Source organism: Antechinus flavipes, chromosome 2 (assembly GCF_016432865.1).
Source record: "Antechinus flavipes isolate AdamAnt ecotype Samford, QLD, Australia chromosome 2, AdamAnt_v2, whole genome shotgun sequence".
Lineage (NCBI taxonomy): Eukaryota > Metazoa > Chordata > Mammalia > Dasyuromorphia > Dasyuridae > Antechinus > Antechinus flavipes.
The window spans coordinates 500,068,071-500,088,837 of NC_067399.1; the positions used below are offsets into that span (position 1 = coordinate 500,068,071).

The following is a 20,767-nucleotide window of genomic DNA, read 5'->3' on the forward strand; positions in this document are numbered from 1 at the left end:
CAAGCGCTCCGGATCAACATGGCGGGCGTCTCAGGCCGGGTGACGCTCGGTCGCGGTTTTCGGTTATAGCGGGCGGGTGCCGGTTCCTTTTCGGTAAATTCTTCCCTTTCCACCCAGGGTGGAGCCAACAGGGGAGGCAAAGGGGAAAGGTGAGAGGTGACATCGGCGGGCGAGTGGACCGATCAGCTCAGGGAAGAAGATGGCAGAGAGCGGTCGGCAGCCGCCTTCAGGTAGGGCTTGGGCCTGGCCAAGGCATTCGGGGCAATGAGGAGCCCTGGGAGTAGGCTGCGGGTCAGCCATTCGATGAGGGGGAGAAACCGAGGGCCATACTAGCTTGAGGGGATGGGAGTCAGACGGAGGCCCGAGTGACTGAAGAAATAGCGAGGCAGAAAGAATTCTGACTGAGAGGAAAGGGGGCAGAAAAGGCCCAGGGACTGAGGGAATGGGAGGAGGCTCAGGGACCGAGGAGATGGGGGCGCGGGGGAAGAAGAGGCCTAGGGCCTGAAGGAATGAAAGAGGCCCAGGGGTTGAGGGGAAAGGGGGCATAAGAGACCCAGGGACTCAGGGAATGGAGGAGGCCCAGGGACTGAGGAGATGAGGGGGCAGCAGGCTCAGGGACCGAGGGAATGAAGGAGGCCCAGGGACTGAGGAGATGTGGGGGGGAGAGGCCCAGGCCTGAAGGAATGAAGGAGGCCCAGGGACTGAGGGGAAAGGGAGCCGAAGAGACCCAGGGACTCAGGAAATGAAGGAGGCCCAGGGACTGAGGAGATGAGGGGGCAGAGGAGTTCCAGGGACTGGGGGAATGGAGGAGGCCCAAGGGCTGAGGGGGATGGGGGGACAGGAGTCCCAGGGATTGAGGGGGATGGTGAGGCAGGAAGAGGCCTAAGGACTGTGAGGGAATTGTGGAGGGCGGCAAGAGGAGGTCCAGGATCTGAGGGGATTGGGGGACAGAAGGAGGCCCAAATACTGAGGGGATGGGGGTGGGGCAGGAGGAGACTTAAGGACTAAGGGGATGGGAGATAGGAGGCCCAAGGATTGAGAGGATGGAGAAGGAGGAGGCCTAGGGACTGAAGGGATGGGAGATAGGAGGAGGCCCAGGGACTGAGGGGATGAGGGGCAGGTGGTTCCAGGCAGGATTACAGGTCGGGGGGAAAAGACTAAGTTAGGACCCAGATTGAGGATCTGAGTTCCAATTCTGATGCTACTACTTTATATGATTGGCCAAATTGCTTAGCATCTTTGAACTTCAGTTTCCTTATTTGTAAAATGGAATTGGGCCATCTTTTAAAGTTTCCAGCTTGAAATCCTATGACTTTGTGAGATGAGGGGAAGATTTGTTTACTTGGAAGGCCAAATAGAAAGGATCTGGGGATTTAGAAGAGAGAATAATGAGGGATGGAAGGAGTTTGGTGACTTTGAAGAAGATAGGGTGTTAAAGGGGGAAGAGTTGGGTGATAGGGAGAAAATGATCTAGGAGCCTAGCTTCTTAAACTATGGTTTGAGACTCCATTTCATTACTGAATGTGGAATGATTTGTTATCAGTAAATGTTTGATTTGGATATCTATTTTATATATCTAGGATCATGTAAAAATTTCTTGGATAAAAGAAAAAGTTAAGATGCCCTAGAGAAAGACATTTTAGAGTGGGTTTATAGAGGTTGAAGGTTTGGTTAGCTGGAGGAAGAAGGCTGGATAGAAGGGGAGGAAATAATGAATTTTGTTCAGAGAATTGACTGGAGGAAACTAGTTATATTAATGATGAAAAGTTATGAGGAGAGAAGAATTACAATATTTTAAAGCTCAAAGAAATTTTAGAGTATCTCCTAAGTCTTATCCTTTATTTAACAGAAGTATGATCCTGACATAAAGTAGTTCAAGCCCCAAATTAGTGATGTCTTCTGGACTTGCTAAGACCCAAGTTTTTCCTTACCCTGTGGAAAACTCTCCTGCTTTTTGACAGTTAGCCTGAGATTGTAATGGACAAGCTAGTCATCCAAAAATGGAAGGTTTTCCAGGGATGGGCATTTTGGGGCAGAGGAAGTAATAGATAGCTTTAAAGTGGGCTAGTCACCTGAAGTAGAATTTGGTTAGATCTGTGAAAGGGACCACCTGATGTTGAACAAATAAATGTGAGAAATGATACTATGACATTTGTAAAAGCTACTATGCTCTTTTTCCTGGAATTCAACCTGTCCTGCCCTTACGACTTGATCCTTTTCCATGGTGTGATACACTCTTGTAGTTTTAAAGCATTTGAGAGAAGCTTCCCCTAATATTAAAACAACCCAATTTCAGATGGCTGATTATACAATAAGTTTGTAAGAAAAATCTTCTCATCCTCATCTTTGGGAACTACTTGAGGTAGCTAAGTGGTCTTTTCTAATTCTTTCATATGTTCTTTCAAAACAATATTCCTAAAGTGAACATCTGACTGTCATTTCCCTGCTGGTGAAGTTCAGTGGTTTCCTATTGCCTTTAGGATAGCATATGTACTTAATCCATGTGGTCTTTTTTTTTTTTTTTTTTTTTTAAATTAAAGCTTCTTATTTATAAAACATATGCATGGGGAATTTTTCAACATTGACCCTTGCAAAACCTTCTGTTCCAAATTTTCCCTCCTTCCCTCCACCCCGTTCCCTAGATGGCAGGTAATCCAATACATGTTAAATATGTTAAAATATATCTTAAATCCAATACATATATACATATTTATACAGTTATCTTGATGCATGAGAAAAATCAGATCAAGAAGGAAAAAAAACTGAGAAAGAAAATAAAATATAAGCAAATAACAACAGAAAGATTGAAAATACTATGTTGTGTTCCACACTCTGTTCCCACAGTTCTCTCTTTGGGTGTAGATGATTCTTTTCATTACTGAACAATTAGAACTAGTTTGAATCATCTCATTGTTGAGAGCCATGACCATCAGAATTGATCATTGTATAGTCTTGTTGTTGCTGTGTATAATATATCTCCTACTTATGCTCATTTCACTTAGCATCAGTTCATGTAATTCTCTCCAGGCCTCTCTGAAATCATCCTGCTAGTCGTTTCAAGAACAATACAGAAGAACAATAATATTCCATATCATTCATATACCATAACTTATTCAGCCATTCTCCAATTGATGAACATACATTCACTTTCCATTTTCTAGCCACTACAAAAAGGGCTGCCACAAACATTTTTGCACATGTGGGTCCCTTTTCTTCCTTTTAGATCTCTTTGAGATATAAGCCCAGTAGTAACACTGCTGGATCAAAGGGTATGCACCTTTTGATAACTTTTTGGGTATAGTTCTAAATTGCTCTCCAGAACGGTTGGATCTGTTCACAACTCCACCAACAATGCGTCAGTGTCCCAGTTTTTCCATATCCCCTCCAACACTCATTATCTTTTCCTGTCATCTTAGCCAATCTGAGAGGTGTGTAGTGGTATCTCATAGTTGTTTTAATTTGTATTTCTCTGATCAGTAGTGATTTGGAGCACCTTTTCATATGGCTAGAAATAGTTTCAATTTCTTCATCTGAAAATTGTGTGTTCATATCCTTGGACCATTTATCAATTGGAGAATATAAGAATGAATTCTTATGAATTTGAGTCAATTCTATATTTTAGAAATGAGGCCTTTATCGGAACCCTTGAATGTAAAATGTTTTCCCAGTTTATTGCTTCCCTTCTAATCTTATCTGCATTAGTTTTGTTTGTACAAAAACTTTTTAACTTAATATGATCAAAATTATCTATTTTATAATCAATAATGATCTCTAGTTCTTTTTTGGTCACACATTTCTCTCTCCTCCACAAATCTGAGAGGTAAACTATCCTATGTTCTTCCAATTTGTTTTATATCATTCTTTATATCTAGATCATGAACCCGTTTTGACCTTATCTTGGTATACAGTGTTAGATGTTATTTGGTCTTTAAAGCCCTTTTGATGATGATTGTACATTACTCCTTATCAGGTATTCAGTGTTGTAGTTAAATTGGCATATCTGCTGTTTGATGTAATATTACATCATTATCTCTTAATTTTATGTCTTTGAACAGGCATCATGATTCCCATGCCTAAATTTTTTTTTCTTCATCTCACATTTTGTAAACATTAGCTCCCTTCAAAGCTGAGTTCAAATGCCCATTTAAAGAAGTTCTTCTTTCTCACAATTAGTGTATCTTTCTCAGAAGTTTGTATTTACTTTGTACACATCTTGTAGTACTCATTTGTGAATATTCTAGTAGAATATGTTTCTTCAAGATAGGGACTATTTTACTTTTGCATTTGTATCTTCAGTGTCTATAAGTATTGATTGATTCCTGGACCAGGTATGCTGAACTGGATTCAGTATGACATTTTTCACATACTTGCATTTTTTTTTTATAGCTTTTTATTTACAAGATATATGCATAGGTAATTTTTCAGCATTGATAGTTGCAAATCCTTTTGTTCCATCTTTTTCCCTCCTTCCCCCCACCCCTTCCCCCAGATAGCAGGTTGACCAATACATGTTAAATTTGTTAAAGTATAAGTTAAATACAATGTATGTATATATGCCCAAACAGTTAATTTGCGGTATAAAAAGAGTTGGACTTTGAAATAGTGATGTACTTGCATTTTAAGGCTCATTTTAAGGCCTGCTTTTTGTTATTGCATGTCCAGATGTCACTTCTCTGTGTGTTATGATGATGCTGTCCCAGGGCTACCCAAGAATGACAAGCCCAGGTTGCTTTAGGAATTTCTCTTAATTAAGGGATCAGTGTCCCACTAAATACTATATTGAGTTTTATTTTGGAACTTGGCTAGCACTTTACATAGAAATGATGTTGTAAATATTGATAGGTGTAATGTCCAGAGGAGCTTTCTGGAGGATCTCTGATGGGCCTTGGTCTTTAGGTGGAGAAGTGATGAAGGCAGGAGAGCCACCACCAGGCTGGTCAAAGATGGAGTCTGGAATCTGGAGTCTGGAGTCTTCTCTGTGTCTGTGGCTGAGAGGCCCATTCCCAGTCTTCCCAACCCTTAAATACTTAAGTACAATTACATCACTACAGCAACAGCCATTACATCACCATGTCATATTAAATATATGTTTCAAGAACCATTATCTCACACTGAGTAGGTGCTTTACTATAAGCACCCTGCTATCCTTGATTCAAGTATACCTTTTCAGAGTTCTGGCCCTCTACAGATAGGTTCTTAGACTTAACAGATATTAATTAATAATAATTAAATTATTAAATAATAAATAATTAATTAATTTACTCAGAGAGTAAAATTGTTGAAATTAATAGTTCATTGCTAATAGCATTAGTTTAATTGTAGGTCTTGAGAGCAAGGGTCCATATTTCAGATAGCAGTGCCCATTGTAGGAAAAAAAGTATAGATCAAATGTGGCATTTTCTCATTTGCCATTCTTAGGTCTTCAGCCAGTCAGTGCCCTCATACTCTCCCTTCCCCAACTTTGCCACCCAACTCAAGTTTGTCCTATCACCTTGAATATTCTAAAACTACTAAATTGCCTACACTTCAAATAAAACTTTTCTTCAGTATAATAGATCTCAATTTGTGTATTAAGAAAAAATAATTGAATTAGACTAATAAATGCCAATGTGATTCGTTGATTTTTTTTTTTCAGAGATGATTCTATTTTTCAAGAGGAAGCTTACTAACTCAGAGGGTTCTTTTTAAGTGATAAAATTTCAGAAAGTAAAACAAAATGGAAGGGAATATCAGGATATGTGGAAGAAGGTATTTTTTGGCAAAGGATCACTAAAATAGACGTCTCAGTCCTACCTAGAAGCTTGTCCAGATTACCTCTCTTAAGCTATTTCTATTTTTTATAGCTTCTTCCCATTCTTGACTTTTGAATCCATAGATTCTTTAGAAGCCACTTTGTTTCCCATGGTGGTTTGTCTGAGATGGTTTACTGAGAGGAGAGGAGCCAAAAGTAAGTGATGCTCTTTTGTATGTGTTGGTCATACATTGAACAATCTATATTGTATATTTTCTTGCGAAGAAATCCAAAGGGAAAACATCATTGGCTTATTTTTGATCAAGTTTTCCCCTTAGATTTGAGAATAGGTGTCCAGGTTTATATTTGGGGAGTTAAGATTAAGAAGTATCAAGACCAGAGAAAGAATCTGACTTGATTCAAAAGCTATTTTCTTTTTCTTTTTTTTCCATTCAGACTCTTTGGAGGAGACCTCTACTACTACTCATAACTTCATGATTCCAAAGAAGGAGATAAATACAGTTCCTGACATGGGCAAGTGGAAACGGTCTCAGGTACAAGTGGGCTGGGTTGGTGGGGGAAATATTTCATGTTTTGGAAGCTATGGTAGGGTCAGAACTGAAATGGTGCTGGATTTTGTTCCAATAAATCATTCTTCTTTGTGAGTGAGGATTGGGGAATCAAGGTGCCAGCCTTACTTGCTTGGAGTTTGGACTATCTAAACATTAACTTCTTGTGACCCCATTTGAGGTTTTCTTGGCAGAGATACTGGAGTGGTTTCCCATTTCCTTCTCCAGATGAAGAACTGAGGCAAACTCAGAGTTAAATGACTTGCCTAGAGTCATCCAGCTTGAAAGTATCTGGGGTGGAATCTGAACTCACAAAGTGAACATCCTGAATTCATATGTGATGCTTTATCTATTGAGCTACCTAGCTGCCTAAACATTGTGAAAAAAACCATTATTTTATCTGCTACAAGAAAAGTACTCAGTTGCATAAACTTCTGTAGAAGATGTTTTGGGATTGGGACTTGGAAATCTGTCCTGGCTCTCGTAAGCCATTAATATACTTGCATTCTGCTTAACTTGCTGTATTACTGTATGAGAAACTAAATGATTAAGGACTGGGCATCCAAAACATAAATTTAGTCCTTTGCTTTCTTTTTGGAGTTTTGAAAAGTAGTCCTGAATATAGACCTGAAATTAAAATTTTAATTAAGCCATTTGGTAGACTTCTTCAACACCTAAATTCATTTCCCCCTTTTTAAGTAGCTGAATTGCCTCATTTTCTGGAATAGGATGAACCTTCTTCAACTGTCAAATCTCTGGAGATTTTGGTTGAGAAGCAAATAATGTTATGTTTTTGTGGATTAGAAGAGAAGAGGAACAGTTGTTTTTGCTAGTGTTGATTGTCAATCACTAGCTTTTTGTGGAGATGTTGTAATGATTATCTATTTTTCTTGTAATTGTATTTTGCTCAATAAAGCTATCTAAGGGGATGAAGTCAAGAATTCATTTTTTTGGGCACCAGAAGTAAGTTGTTTGACTTTTGTCACATACTGACTCTTATTCTCCCATAGGTTACATTAAATAGATTTGGAGTAGGATATTAGGGCTTGAATCGGCTTCAAGATTATTTTTTGAATGTGGAACAAAATTAATGGAAGGACCCCACAGGCATAGTATTTACAAACATATGTCCTCATTTTCTGTGGCAGGAGTTCCCAGAGATGTGTGGATCAGAGCAAGTCTCTCAGACTGATGATGCCATGCACCTTCTTTTTTGTTTGTTTCACTTATTTCCCTCTGTGTTTTTTAGACTTGAATTCTTATTACATCAGCACTTAGAAGATTCTCCAGGTACAGTCTAGTATGGTAGTTTTCTTTACATTTAGTTTTTGCCTTAGCACTTAATTCTTAGTTTGCTATATGTTCAGAAATTGAATCCATGGTGTTTCTTGAGGAAGGAAGTCTTTGGGGAGTTTTTATAGAAATCTACCTGACTCTGGCTTGTAGATTTTGTCCAGATTTTATTCTTTAATTATTGACCAAAGAGGATCAACACTGCTTTCCTAGATGATAATTATTTGTTAGTTCAGAGTGCTTCTGAAGAAGCATCTTATCATCTGGGCAGTGAGGGAAGGGAATGGGAGAAAAATGTGCCAAAGGGTCAGGCAGTAGGCAGACTAACTTTAGTAATTTTTTCTGGAACTTCTTAATATTAGGCATTTCAGAGGTTGTTTATCCCTGTGGTAGCTTTACCTTTAGATTTGAGGTAACATGAGGAACATAGCTAGAAACTCGGATATGTGTGAAGAGGAACCTGTTATTGGTTTGATGACAACAGGAGACTGCTTCTCACCCTCAGTGAAAGTAGCTCTGCCTCATTCATCCTTTATGGGATGGGCTAAAAGAAAGATGAAAAACATACAATTGTTGGAGGGCCTGGGTTGGGAGAAGGAGTCATGTGAGTGTGTGTCTTTGAGTGATTCATGTTTACCTAAAAGTGTCAATTGAAGGAATTTGTATTTGCAGAGAACCTAGAGTAGGGAGTTTGGCAGACGGAGGTGGATAGGAGTAGATGGGAGATTGACTTTAGATGCTATTTTCTTCTCTACAACCAGGGCTTAAAAGCATTGGAGCATTTTGTTGTAATGTATGCAGAATAATTAGAACTGAGAAAACCTCAGAAGCTTTCTTGTTAAAGTCATGGTGATAGGGCTGATTCTATCTCTCTCTTTCTCTGCAGGCATATGCAGATTACATTGGTTTCATCCTCACCTTAAATGAAGGAGTCAAGGGCAAGAAGTTGACCTGTGAATACAAAGTTTCTGAGGTAGGAGAAAGCAACTTCTATGCCAGTTTGAGGGTAGTTTTGGAGTTGGAGGGTGGGGAAGGAAGTTGGAGTGGGAAAGTGCTTTTTCTATTTGTTGATTATATAAATTTTTTAAATAGATAATATATTAGATATTAGAATCCTATAAGCTGTTTTGCCCCAGAGATTTTTAAATTATTTTACATTGTTTGGGTCTTGGCCTTCCCCTCTCTAATACCTTTACTCCAAGTTTCCCCAGTACATTTTTCATCATTTCCTGGAACATTAAGGCCAAAGCTGAGTTCTAATTGCTTACTGGTTAATAATCAATTTTGCATCTACAGCCTTAGTCTGTGTTAGATAATACTAGTAAAAAGTATTTAGTTTTGCTGTAGTTTTGCCACCTATTCTGCAGATTAGATAAGTTTCTTATTACTGGGAGAGGAATAAGTAGCTTGATTATACCATAAAATATCCTTGATTCCTAAGTATTGAATGGCTTTCTGATTTGTATAGATCTTTTAACATAGCCTGAGAAGACTTAGGCCAACTGCCCTGACAGTGTGCCATGTGGAATAGTGTTTGAATCGTTTTGTTCTCATCCTTTATCTCATCCAAACCCCTTTAAGCCTAGGGGTTGCGCCTTCTTGACAAACCAACATCTTTTGACATAGTTATTACCTTGGAGAAATGGGATTTGATATCACCACACTTTCCCCCTTAATTGTCATATGATTTTGGATAAGTTACTTCCTTCAATCTTGGTTTCCTCATCTGTGAAAGCTAGAGAATAACAGTTGTGTTTCTTTTTGTCGCCATAACTATGAGGAACATGTTTTATAAATCTTGAAGTGGAAGGCAGAGCCAAGATGGTGGAATAAAAGCAGAATCTCTTCTGAGCTCTCCCAAATTCCCCTCAATGCAGCTTTAAAAATATTGCCTCAAAATAATTCTGGAGCAGCAGAGCTAGCAAAAGGGATGAAACAATTTTCTAGCACAAGGCAACTTGGTCAGTAAGTCAGTAGAAAGGTCTATCTTACTAGGGTGAGAGTAAAACCTGGAAAACCAGCAGCAGGCCTTAGAGGCAACTGAAGCTTCTGGAGCTCTCAGCCCACAGAGAATAAGGGAGAGTGTCCTAAAAACTAGTTATGGAAGGAGGTTACAAGGGATACTCTGTTGGCTTTGGATGCTAGATTTTGTTGTGTTGTACATATGCAGTTCCAGATCTCAATCCTAGAGTGGAGGAAGAACACTAGTAAGAACAGAGACCCTGGTCACAGTTCCATGGTTGAAAAAAGAGCTTATGGGTGCTCATATATCAGAGCACAGGCCAGGAGAGCAGTAACTACATACATCTCTTCTTAGATTATACTATTTTGGAAGAACTAAAAACTTATAAACTCCGAAAACAACAACATGAAAAACTGGAAGCTCGCGACAACCTCAACCCCAAGAGCAGAGTCCAACTTTAACATAAAGTTAAAAGTCAAGAAAAAGGCTGGAGAAGAGAGAGAAGAAAAAATGAAGGCAAATTATTTCACATAAAAGAGGTTCAAAAGAACATTGAATCAAAGAAGAAATAACATGCCAACTCAGTTGGGTATAGAAATCAGTCATCCTATAGAGAAATAGAAAGGAAAGGGGATAAGAGAAGGGAATGGCGCTGATAAAAAGGAGGATAGATTGGGGGAAAACATTTTTGAAGAGGGACAGGATGAAAGGTGGGGACAGAGAAACAGAAAGAAAAGGAAAAAGAGAAATACACAGTAATCAAACCTGTGAATTGGATGAACTCATCTATAAAAGTGAAATGGATAGCAGAGTGGATTAAAAACTGGAATCTTACAAAAATTATTTTTCTGAAAAAGGCCTTAAGTTTATAAGAATAAGAGTCCTCCTCAGTTGATAAATGGTCAAAGGATCTGAACAAGCAGTTTTCAGAAGAAGAAATGAAAGCTATTTATAGTCATAAAAAAATGCTCACTATTGATTAAAGATAAAACAACTCTAAGGAGAGAATTATGGAGACTGAAGCAGATTGAAGCATACTATTTTTTTGGTTTGCTTTTTTTTTTCTTGTGGCTTTTCCCTTTTGTTCTGATTTTTCTTTTACAACATGACTAATAAGGAAATATGTTTAAAATGGTTGTGTGTGTATACATATATATAAATCCTAAATCAGATTGCTTACTGTCTTGGGAAGGGGGGGTGAGGTAAGGGAGGAAGGGAGGAAAAAAACCCTGGAACATAGAATCTTATAAAAATGAATGTTGAAAACTATCTTTACATGTAATTGGAAAAATAAAATATTAATGAAATTAAAAAAAAACAATTCTGAGTTACCACCTCACACCTATATCAAATTCAGTGATATGCAGATAAGGAAAATGACAAATGTTTTAAGGAAGGTGGAAAAACTGGGACACTAATGCATTGGTGGTGGTGGTGTGAATTGATCTAGCCATTCTGGAGGGCGATTTGGAACTATAGCTTAAATAATGATTTTTTTTTTAAAGGAGAAAGGATCTTTATATACAAAAATATTTAAATATTTATAGCAGCTTTTTGGGGGGGGTGGCAGAGAGTTGGAAATTGAGGGGATGCCCATAAATTGGGAAATTGGTTAAACAAGTTATCTATGATTTTGACGGAATATTATTGTGTTATAAGAAATGATGAGCAATATAGTTTCAGAAGAACCTGGAAGGATTTAGATGAACTGATGTGAGCAGAAGTGAGTATGAAGTGAACAGAACCAAGAGAACATTGTTATTAATGTTTAAATAGTATTTTATTTTTTTCAATTACATCTAAAGATAGTTTTCAACATTTTTAAAATAAAATTTTGAGTTTCATTTGAGGAGGGACAGGTGAAAAGAGAGAAGAATAGAATAAAAAGCGAAAATACAATTAGCAAGAATAATTGTGAAAAAAAAGTTGAATCAAGTTTCTCAGTTTTTGCTTATTTTTATTTTAAAATTTTATTTTCAAAACTTCTTCATAGTTAAGTTTTCTTATCTATTGATCTAATGAAACCTATTCATAGATAGGTTTCGACATTCATCCTTGCAAAACCTTGTGTTCCAAATGTTTTTCTCCCTCCCTTTCCTCACTCCCTCCCCTCCAATATATGTTAAACATGTGCACTTCTTTTATACTTATTTTTGCAATTATCATGTTGCACAAGAAAAATCAGATCAAAAAGGAAAAAAAATGAGAAAAAAAATGCAAATAAATAACAGCAAAAAAGGTGAGAATACTATGTTGTGATCCACATGCAGTTTCCAAAATCTTCTCTCTGGGTGTAGATGGCTCTCACAAGACTATTGGAACTGGCCTGAATTGCTTCGCTGTTGAAAAGATCCACATCCATTAGAATTGATCATTATATAATCTTGTTGTTACTGTGTACAATGTTCTCCTGGTTTTATTCACTTCACTCAGCATCAGTTCATGTAAGTCTCTCCAGGCTTCTCTGAAATCATCTTGCTGATTGCTGATTTTTTTAATAGAACAATGATATTCCATAACATTCATATACTATAACTTATTTAGCCATTCTCCAACGATGGGCATCCATTTAGTTTCCAGTTTCTAGCCACTACAAAAAAGGCTGCCAGAAACATTTTTGCACATGTGGATCCCTTTCCCCCTTTTTATGAGCTCTTTGGGTATAGGCTTGTAGAGACACTGCTGGATCAAAGAGTATGCACAATTTGATAGCCCTTTGGGCATAGTTCCAAATTGTTCTCCAGAATGGTTGAATCAGTTCACAACTCTACTAATAATGTAGTCGTTATTTTTTTCTGTCATCTTAGCCAATCTGAGAGGTGTGTAGTGGTACCTCAGGGTTGTCTTAATTTGCATTTCTCTGATCAATTGTGATTTAGAGCATTTTTTCATATACCTAGAAATGGTTTTAGTTTCTTCACCTGAAAATTGTTTATTCATATCCTTTGACCACTTATCAATTGGAGAATGGCTTGTATTTTTTTTCTTTTTTTGTTGGTGTTAAGTGACTTGCCTAGGGTCACACAGCTAGAAAGTGTTAAGTGTCTGAGTCCAGATTTGAACTCAGGTCCTCCTGACTTCAAGGCTGTCACCTAGCTGCCCCATGGCTTGTATTCTTATAAAGTTGAGTCAGTTCTCTATATTTTAGAAATGGGGCTTTTATCAGAACTCTTGGGCATAAAATTTTTTTCCCAGTTTATTGCTTTTCTTTTAATATTGTCTATGTTGGTTTTGTTTTATAAAACCTTTTTAATTTAATATAATCAAAATTATCTATTTTGCATTCCATAATGTACTTCATAAGTTCCTTCCTTTCTCCACAGATCTGAGAAGCAGACTATTTTATGGTTCTAACTTGCTTACAGTATCACTCTTTATGTCTAAATCATGAACCCTCAAGTTTCTCTGATAGAGGCTCATTTCTCAAACATATAGAAAACTGAGTCAGATTTATAAAAAATATTCTCCAAGTTTTCAGATAAAATAATTAAAGCTTTCTATAGTTATGAAAAAATGTTCTCAGTATTGATTTGAGAAATGGAAGTTAAAACAGTTCTGAAGTACCACATAGCTATTAGATTGACAAATAGGACAGAAAAAGAAAATGATAAATGTTGGAGGGGATGTAGGAAATCCCCTTTTGGTCAGAGGTATAGGTACTTTGTGAAAGAATTCACATATCCAAAGAATTTTAGGTGGTAAAAATGGAAGTTTATTGTTGGATAAGTATGGTGTTCTCTTCTTTTATATACTATATAATGGTTCTCTGTGAGAGCCAGTTTCTTGGGGAGGTTTTCTGGAGGCAGCCTTAGTATCAGTTCAAATTAATAATCACTTCAAATACAGCTAGCTGATAAAATCCAAAAGTTTATTTTCTCCTTCCAAGTCCTCCGAATTCTTCGTTCTGCCCGACTGTAGTCTCTAGCTTGTCAATCTTTCGAACTAACTGAATTCACTGACTCAGCTCCTTTTTATGGTCTCTCAAAGGTTGACGCCTCCTCCGGGAGTGGGATCATGGGAGGTGTGAATTCACCAAGTTACAAAGCTAACTTTGTGTATCTCCCATACTTGTGAACACTTGTGAATCTTCCAAACTTGTGAACTAATGTGTGTGAGCTAATGTGTGAACTCTCAAAGGTGCAAACCCAAGCGCACAAGCAATGCTTCTATCAATTCATTGAGTTATCACCTTGTTTCAAGTTCTGGCTCATGACATCTCCCTGTAGGATCAGATCAAACATCCACCATGCTAAATTAGATAATTATTGTCTCTATCAATTCTAATGACTTAACACTTTGTAAGGATTCCAACAGATAAGAAGTCAGCTTTTCTAAGAGACTGACTTCACAATGGCAAAGTCCTATTAGGGAAATGGAGGCTAGCACTGAGAAAAGAATGTCTTCTCAGTGGGCAGGGTCCCATGAGGCATCTATACCAAGGGGCATTTTGGACATTCTGCAAAGAAATGAGTTTAAAATTGCCCTTTAATAGGGAATCTTGAGACTCCAGTTTCAGGTTGAAAAGAAAGCCAAAGTCCTCAGGACTAGATCTCCAGTTGAATGGGAAATCACTTTTGAAGGTGTCTGGAATTTGGAATTTCCTGAAAAAGGGTATCAATGGAATGATTTGCCTCAGAAAAAGCCAGCCAGGAGGATATGCTCTCTTTCATAGACTCTCTGGTGTCTGGGATGCCAGGAATCAAAGGGGACAGAATTTCAGAGTGATAATTTTACAGATTAAGGGGAATACCATTTCATACTCCCATCAGTAGGAAAATTTGTAATTATGCCCATAGGACTATAAAGTCATATATACCTTTTGACCTTGCAATACCACTATTAGGTTTATATTCTCAAAGAGATAAATAACAAAAAGGAAAAGGACTTATATGTACAGTAATATTTACAACAGTTCCTTTTTGGGGGCAAAAAATTGGAAATTGAAAGTCAGCCCATCAGTTGGGAAATGGCTGAATAAATTGTGGTGTATGATGTATGATGGAGAACTATTGTACTATAAGAAATAGTGAGCAGATGATTTCAGAAAAATCTGAGCTGATGAAAGTGAAATGTACTTTGTACAAAGTAACAAAGTAGGGAGCAAGGAGCCAAGATGGTGGAGAAGACACACACATCATTCTAAGCTTACCTTCTACCCTCACTACTAATTACCAAATTCAGCCTCAGAAATAGTGCTTGACTGGTGAAATCCACGAATATTGGGAATAAAACAGATTATCAGCTGAAGATAATCTGGAAGATCTGGAAGATTGCCAGAAAAGGTTTGTCCTGATCTGTGGGAGCAGGCCAGCGCAAGCAGGGAGGCAGAAACAGAGGCTAGCACACTGAATGAATGGGGTGGGGGTGGTCTCATGGGTGGAAAATTTGCAGGAAGGACTCCACCACAGGTTGACTGCTCTGCTTTAATTGCAAAGCAGTAGATCAGCTGATAAGTTAAAGCCAAAGGTAGAATGTACTCCAGAAAACGCTAGAATATAACAGGATCTGGCTACACCCACCCAACATTGGAAGTGACTCAGCGTAGACTATAGCACAGCTGTGCAGCCCCATTCTGCAGCAGGAGGGCTTTTGCCTGGGGCAGTCACAAATCTGCACACCAGGAGGGCTCTGCCAGGGTCAATAGAACTTCCACAGTGCTTCCCAGGGCAGAAACACTTCCAGTCTGGAGCTCTTCCCAAGATAGCTGCTGATCTGCACAGCGGGGTTCTGCCTTTAGCAGTGACACTTTTGCTGCTAAGCCACTTGTCCCAGGGCAGCCACTGGTCTGCACAGCTCAGCAGGGCCCTTCCCAGGGCAGTAGTACTTCTGTAGTGTGGCTGCTCTTTCCAAGGTATCTCTGCAGCTCCGCAGCTCTTAGCAGTCCATTTGCAGTACAGCTACTGTCCATATATCTATCCCTGTTCTGCAGAGGAAGCTGTTAACCTCCTTGCCCTGAAGACAGACCCTAAGGGCTTTAAAAAAAAATGAGTAAAAAAGCCAAGCATATGCTAACCATTGATAGCTTCTATACAGAAAGAGAGCAGGTTTTCAACCCTGAGGACACTAATAGCAGACAGTCTCCAGACAAAAACCCAAAGGAGGATGTAACTCGGTTCCCATCACCACGGCTTTCCTAGAAGAAATTATAAAACATTAAAAGAGAGCTAGAAGAAAAATGGGGAAAGGAAAGAGAAGCTGTGCAAGAGAGTACAGAAAAGGCACATAATTCACTTAAAGAAAAATTTGATAAAGTGGAAAAAGAAACAACTTCCTGAAATGTGAACTGGAAAAGGTAAAGAACTCCCAGAAAAGTAGAATTTGTGAATTGGAAAACGAAAATAACTCATTAAAAAAAAATTAATGAAATGGAAAAAAATTCCATAGAACAAAGCAACTCACTTAAAAACTCAATTGGACATATGCAAAAAGTAAAAAAAGCTAATGAAGAAAATAACTCATTAAAAATCAGAACTGAACAAATAGAAATGAATGATTTGTTAAGACATCAAGAATCAGTCAAGCAAAACCAAAAAAATGAAAAAATAGAAAAAATGTTAAATATCTACTTGGAAAAACAACAGATCTGGAAAATAGATCTAGGAGAGATAAAATGAGGATTATTGGACTTCCTGAAAATGATGATGAAAAAAAGAGCCTAGAAACTATTTTATAGGAAATCATCAAAGAGAACTGCCCAGAGGTAATAGAATCAGAAGATAAAATAGGCATTGAAAATTCATCGAGCACCTTCTGAAAGAGATCCTAAAATATTCCTCCAAGGAATATTCTGGCTAAATTTCGGAACTATCAGACTAAGGAAAAAATATTACAAGCAGCCAGAAAAAAACAATTTAAATACTGAGAAGCCACAATAAGGATCATTTAGGATCTAGCTGCTTACACATTAAAGGATCTAAGGGCCTGGAATCTGATATTCTGAAAGGCAAAAGAAGTTGGAATGAAGCCAAGAATCAACTTACCCAGCTAAGCTGAGCATTTTCTTCCAGGGAAGAAGATGGACATTTAATGAAACAGGTGAATTCCATTTGTTTCTAATGAAAAAACCAGAACTAAACAAAAAATTTGACTTCCAACTATAGAACTCAAGAGAAGCAGAAAAAGGTAAAAAGAACTCTTGAGAACTGTATTTCTGTTATGGACATACATAAAGAGTGCATGCATAATTTCATTTTACTGATATAAAAAAAAGGGAAGTAGAAATGGAAAGAGGATGGTATCAGAAAAAGGGAAAAGGGGAGATAAAAAGAAGGAAACTACATTCCACAAAGAGGCAAAGTAAACCTATCATATCTGAGGGAATTTAGGGAGGGTGAGGAACATTGTGTGAATCTTACTCTCAATAGATTTGGCTCAAAGAGAAAATAACTGACATATATTTGGTTTACAGAGAAACTTCTCTCACCTCATTAAAAAGTGGGAGAGGAAAAGGGAAAAGGAAAAGAGTAATAAGGGAAAGGTATAAGAAAGAGGAATAGATTCAAAGATGGGAGGGATTCTAAAGAGGGAAGGCTGCGTGAGGCAGATGGTGCCCATAAATTTAATACTTGGAAGAAAGTTAAGGGGGGGCAAGAAAAAGGAAAGCATAATCTGGGGATAATAAGATGGCAGGAAATACAGAATTAGTCATTTTAACCATAAATGTGAATGGGATGAACTCTCTCATAAAGTGGAGGTGGATAGCAGACAGGATCAAATGCCAGAACCCTATAATATGTTGTTTACAGGAAACACATTTAAAGCAAGAAGATACATATAGAGTAAAGGTAAAAGGCTACAGCAGAATCTATTATGCTTCAGGTGAAGTAAAAAAAAGCAGGGGTAGCCATCCTTATCTCAGATCAAGCAAAAACAAAAATTGATCTAATTAAAAGGGATAAGGAAAGAAACTATCTTGCTAAAGGGTAGCATAGACAATGAAACAATATCAGTACTAAACATATATGCCCCAAATGGTATAGCATCTAACTTCCTAAAGGAGAAGTTGAGAGTTGCAAAAAGAAATAGACAGCAAAACTATAATAGTGGGAGATCTCAATCTTGCACTCTCAGAACTAGATAAATCAAACTACAAAACAAGTAAGAAAGAAGTTAAAGAGGTAAATAGAATATTAGAAAAGTTAGGTATGATAGATCTTTGGAGAAAACTGAATGGAGACAGAAAGGAGTGTATACTTTCTTCTCAGCAGTTCATGGAACCTATACAAAAATTGACCGTATATTAGGACATAAAGACCTCAAAATTAAGTGAAGAAAAGCAGAAATAGTAAATGCATTCTTTTCAGATCAAGACGTAATAAAAACTACATTCAACAAAAAACTAGGGGTAAATAGACCAAAAAGTAATTGGAAACTAAATAATCTTATCCTAAAGAATCAATGGATGAAAACAGCAAATCATAGACATAATTAATAATTTCACCAAGAGAATGACAACAATGAGACAACATACTAAAATTTGTGGGATGCAGCCAAAGTGGTAATAAGAGGACATTTTATATCTCTAGTGGCTCACTTGAATAAAATAAAGAGAAGATCAATGAATTGGGCTTGCAACTTAAACATCTAGAAAAAGACCAAATTAAAAACCCCCAATCAAATACTAAATTTGAAATTCTAAAATTAAAAGGAGAAATTGATAAAATTGAAGGTAAAAAAACTATTGAATTAATAAAAAAAACTAAGAGTTGGTTTTATGAAAAAACCAATAAAATAGATAAACCTTTGGTAAATCTGATTAGAAGAAGGAAAGAGGAAAAATCTAAATAAAATATTAGCAAAAAGATTACAGAAAATCATCCCTAGAATAATACACCATGACCAAGTAGGATTTATACCAGGAATACAGGGCTAGTTCAATATTAGGAAACTATTAGCATAATTGACTATATCAATAACCAAATTAACAAAAGCCATATGATCATCTCAATAGATGCAGAGAAAGCATTTGATAAAATCCAACATCCATTCCTATTAAAAACACTTGAGAGGATAGGAATAAATGGACTTTTCCTTAAAATAATCAGTAGCATCTATTTAAACCCATCAGTAAGCATCATATGTAATGGGGATAAACTGGAACCATTCCCAATAAGATCAGAAGTGAAAAAGATTGCCCACTATCACCATTACTATTCAATATTGTATTAGAAATGCTAGCTACGGCAATAAAAGTTGAGAAAGAGATTAAAGGAATTATAGTAGGTAATGAGGAAACCAAATTATCACTCTTTGCAGATGATATGATGGTATACTTAGAGAACCCCAGAGAATCACCTAAAAAGTTATTAGAGATGATCCACAACTTTAGCAAAAGTAGCAGGATACAAAATAAACCCACATAAGTCATCAGCATTCTTACATCACTAACAAAATCCAACAGTTAGCGTTACAAAGAGAAATTCCACTTAAAGTAACTGCTGATAGTATAAAATATCTGGGAATCTAAAACACTTTCCACACAAATAAAGTCAGATCTAACCAATTGAAAAAATATTAAGTGCTCTTGAATAGAATGGGCAAATATAATAAAGATGACAATACTACCTAATCTATTTATTTAGTGCTATACCAATCAGACTCCCCAAAAATTATTTTAATGACCTAGAAAAAATAACAAAATTCATCTGGAAGAACAAAAGGTCAAGAATTTCAAGGGAACTAATAAAAAAAAAAAAATCAAATGAAGGTGGCCTAGCTGTACCAAATCTAAAACTATATTATGAAGTAGCAGTTACCAAAACCATTTGATATTGGCTAAGAAATAGATTAGTTGATCAGTAGAATAAGTTAGATTCAAAGGACAAAATAGTCAATAACTTTAATAATCTTGTGTTTGACAAACCCAAATGCCCCAGCTTTTGAGATAAGAATTCACTGTTTGACTACAACTGCTGGAAAAATTGGAAATTAGCATGGCAAAAACTAGGCATTGACTCACACTTAACACTGTACACCAAGATAAGGTCAAAATGGGTTCATGATCTAGGCATAAAGAATAATATTATAAATAAATTGGAAGAACATAGGATAGATTACCTCTCAGACCTGTGGAGGAGGAAGGAATTTGTGACTAAAGAAGAACTACAGATCATTATTGATCACAAAATAGAAAATTTTGATTATATCAAATTGAAAAACTTTTGTACAGACAAAATTAATGCAGACAAGATTAGAAGGTAAATAAACTGGGAAACACTTTTACATTCAAAGGTTCTGACAAAGGCCTCATTTCCAAAATATATAGAGAATTGACTCTAATTTATAAAAAATCAAGGCATTCTCCAGTTGATAAATGGTCAAAGGATATGAATAGACAATTTTCAGATGAAGAAATTGAAACCATTTCTAGTCATATGAAAAAGTGCTGTAAATCACTATTGATTAGAGAAATGCAAATTAAGACAACTATGAAATACTACTATACACTTTTCAGATTGGCTAGGATGACAGGAAAAGATAATGGTGAATGTTGGAGGGGATATGAGAAAACTGAGACACTGATACATTGTTGGTGTAATTGTGAGTACATCCAGCCATTCTGGAGAGTGATTTGGAACTATGCTCAAAAAGTTATCAAACTGTGCATACCCTTTGACCCAGCAGTGTTACTACTGGGCTTACACCCCAAAGAGATCTTAAAGAAGGGGAAGAGACCTGTATGTGCAAGAATGTTTGTGGCAGCCCTCTTTGTAGTGGCCAGAAACTGGAAACTGAGTAGATGCCCATCAGTTGGAGAATGACTGAATAAATTGTGGTATATAAATAATATGGAATATTATTGTTTGGTAAGAAACGACCAACAGGATGATTTCAGAAAGGCCTGGAGAAACTTACACGAACTGATGCTGAGTAAAATGAACAGGACCAGAAGATCATTATATATTTCAACAACAATACTATATAATGATCAATTCTGATGGACCTGGCCATCTTCAGCAACAAGATGAACCAAATCAGTTCTAATGGAACAGTAATGAACTGAACCAGCAACACCCAGCGAAAGAATTCTGGAAATGACTAAGAACCATTACATTGAATTCCCAATCCCTATATTTTTGCCCACCTGCATTTTTGATTTCCTTCACAGGCTAACTGTACAATATTTTGGAATCCAATTCTTTTTATACAGCAAAATAATGATTTGGACATGTGTACTTATTTTGTATTTAATTTATACTCTAATATATTTAA

General features: G+C 37.0%; 1 protein-coding gene across 1 annotated transcript in view; it reads left to right on the forward strand.

Annotated features, from left to right (window-relative positions):
• Nucleotides 1–16: 16 nt before the first annotated feature.
• PTPA (protein phosphatase 2 phosphatase activator) overlaps nucleotides 17–20,767 on the forward strand; it is a 53,052-nt gene continuing 32,301 nt past the window's right edge. Inside the window, exons 1-3 of the mRNA XM_051980157.1 lie at nucleotides 17–230; nucleotides 6,188–6,285; nucleotides 8,480–8,566. Coding sequence (XP_051836117.1) covers nucleotides 200–230; nucleotides 6,188–6,285; nucleotides 8,480–8,566 — 216 coding nt within the window. The 5' untranslated portion in view covers nucleotides 17–199. The remainder of the gene's footprint in view (nucleotides 231–6,187; nucleotides 6,286–8,479; nucleotides 8,567–20,767) is intronic.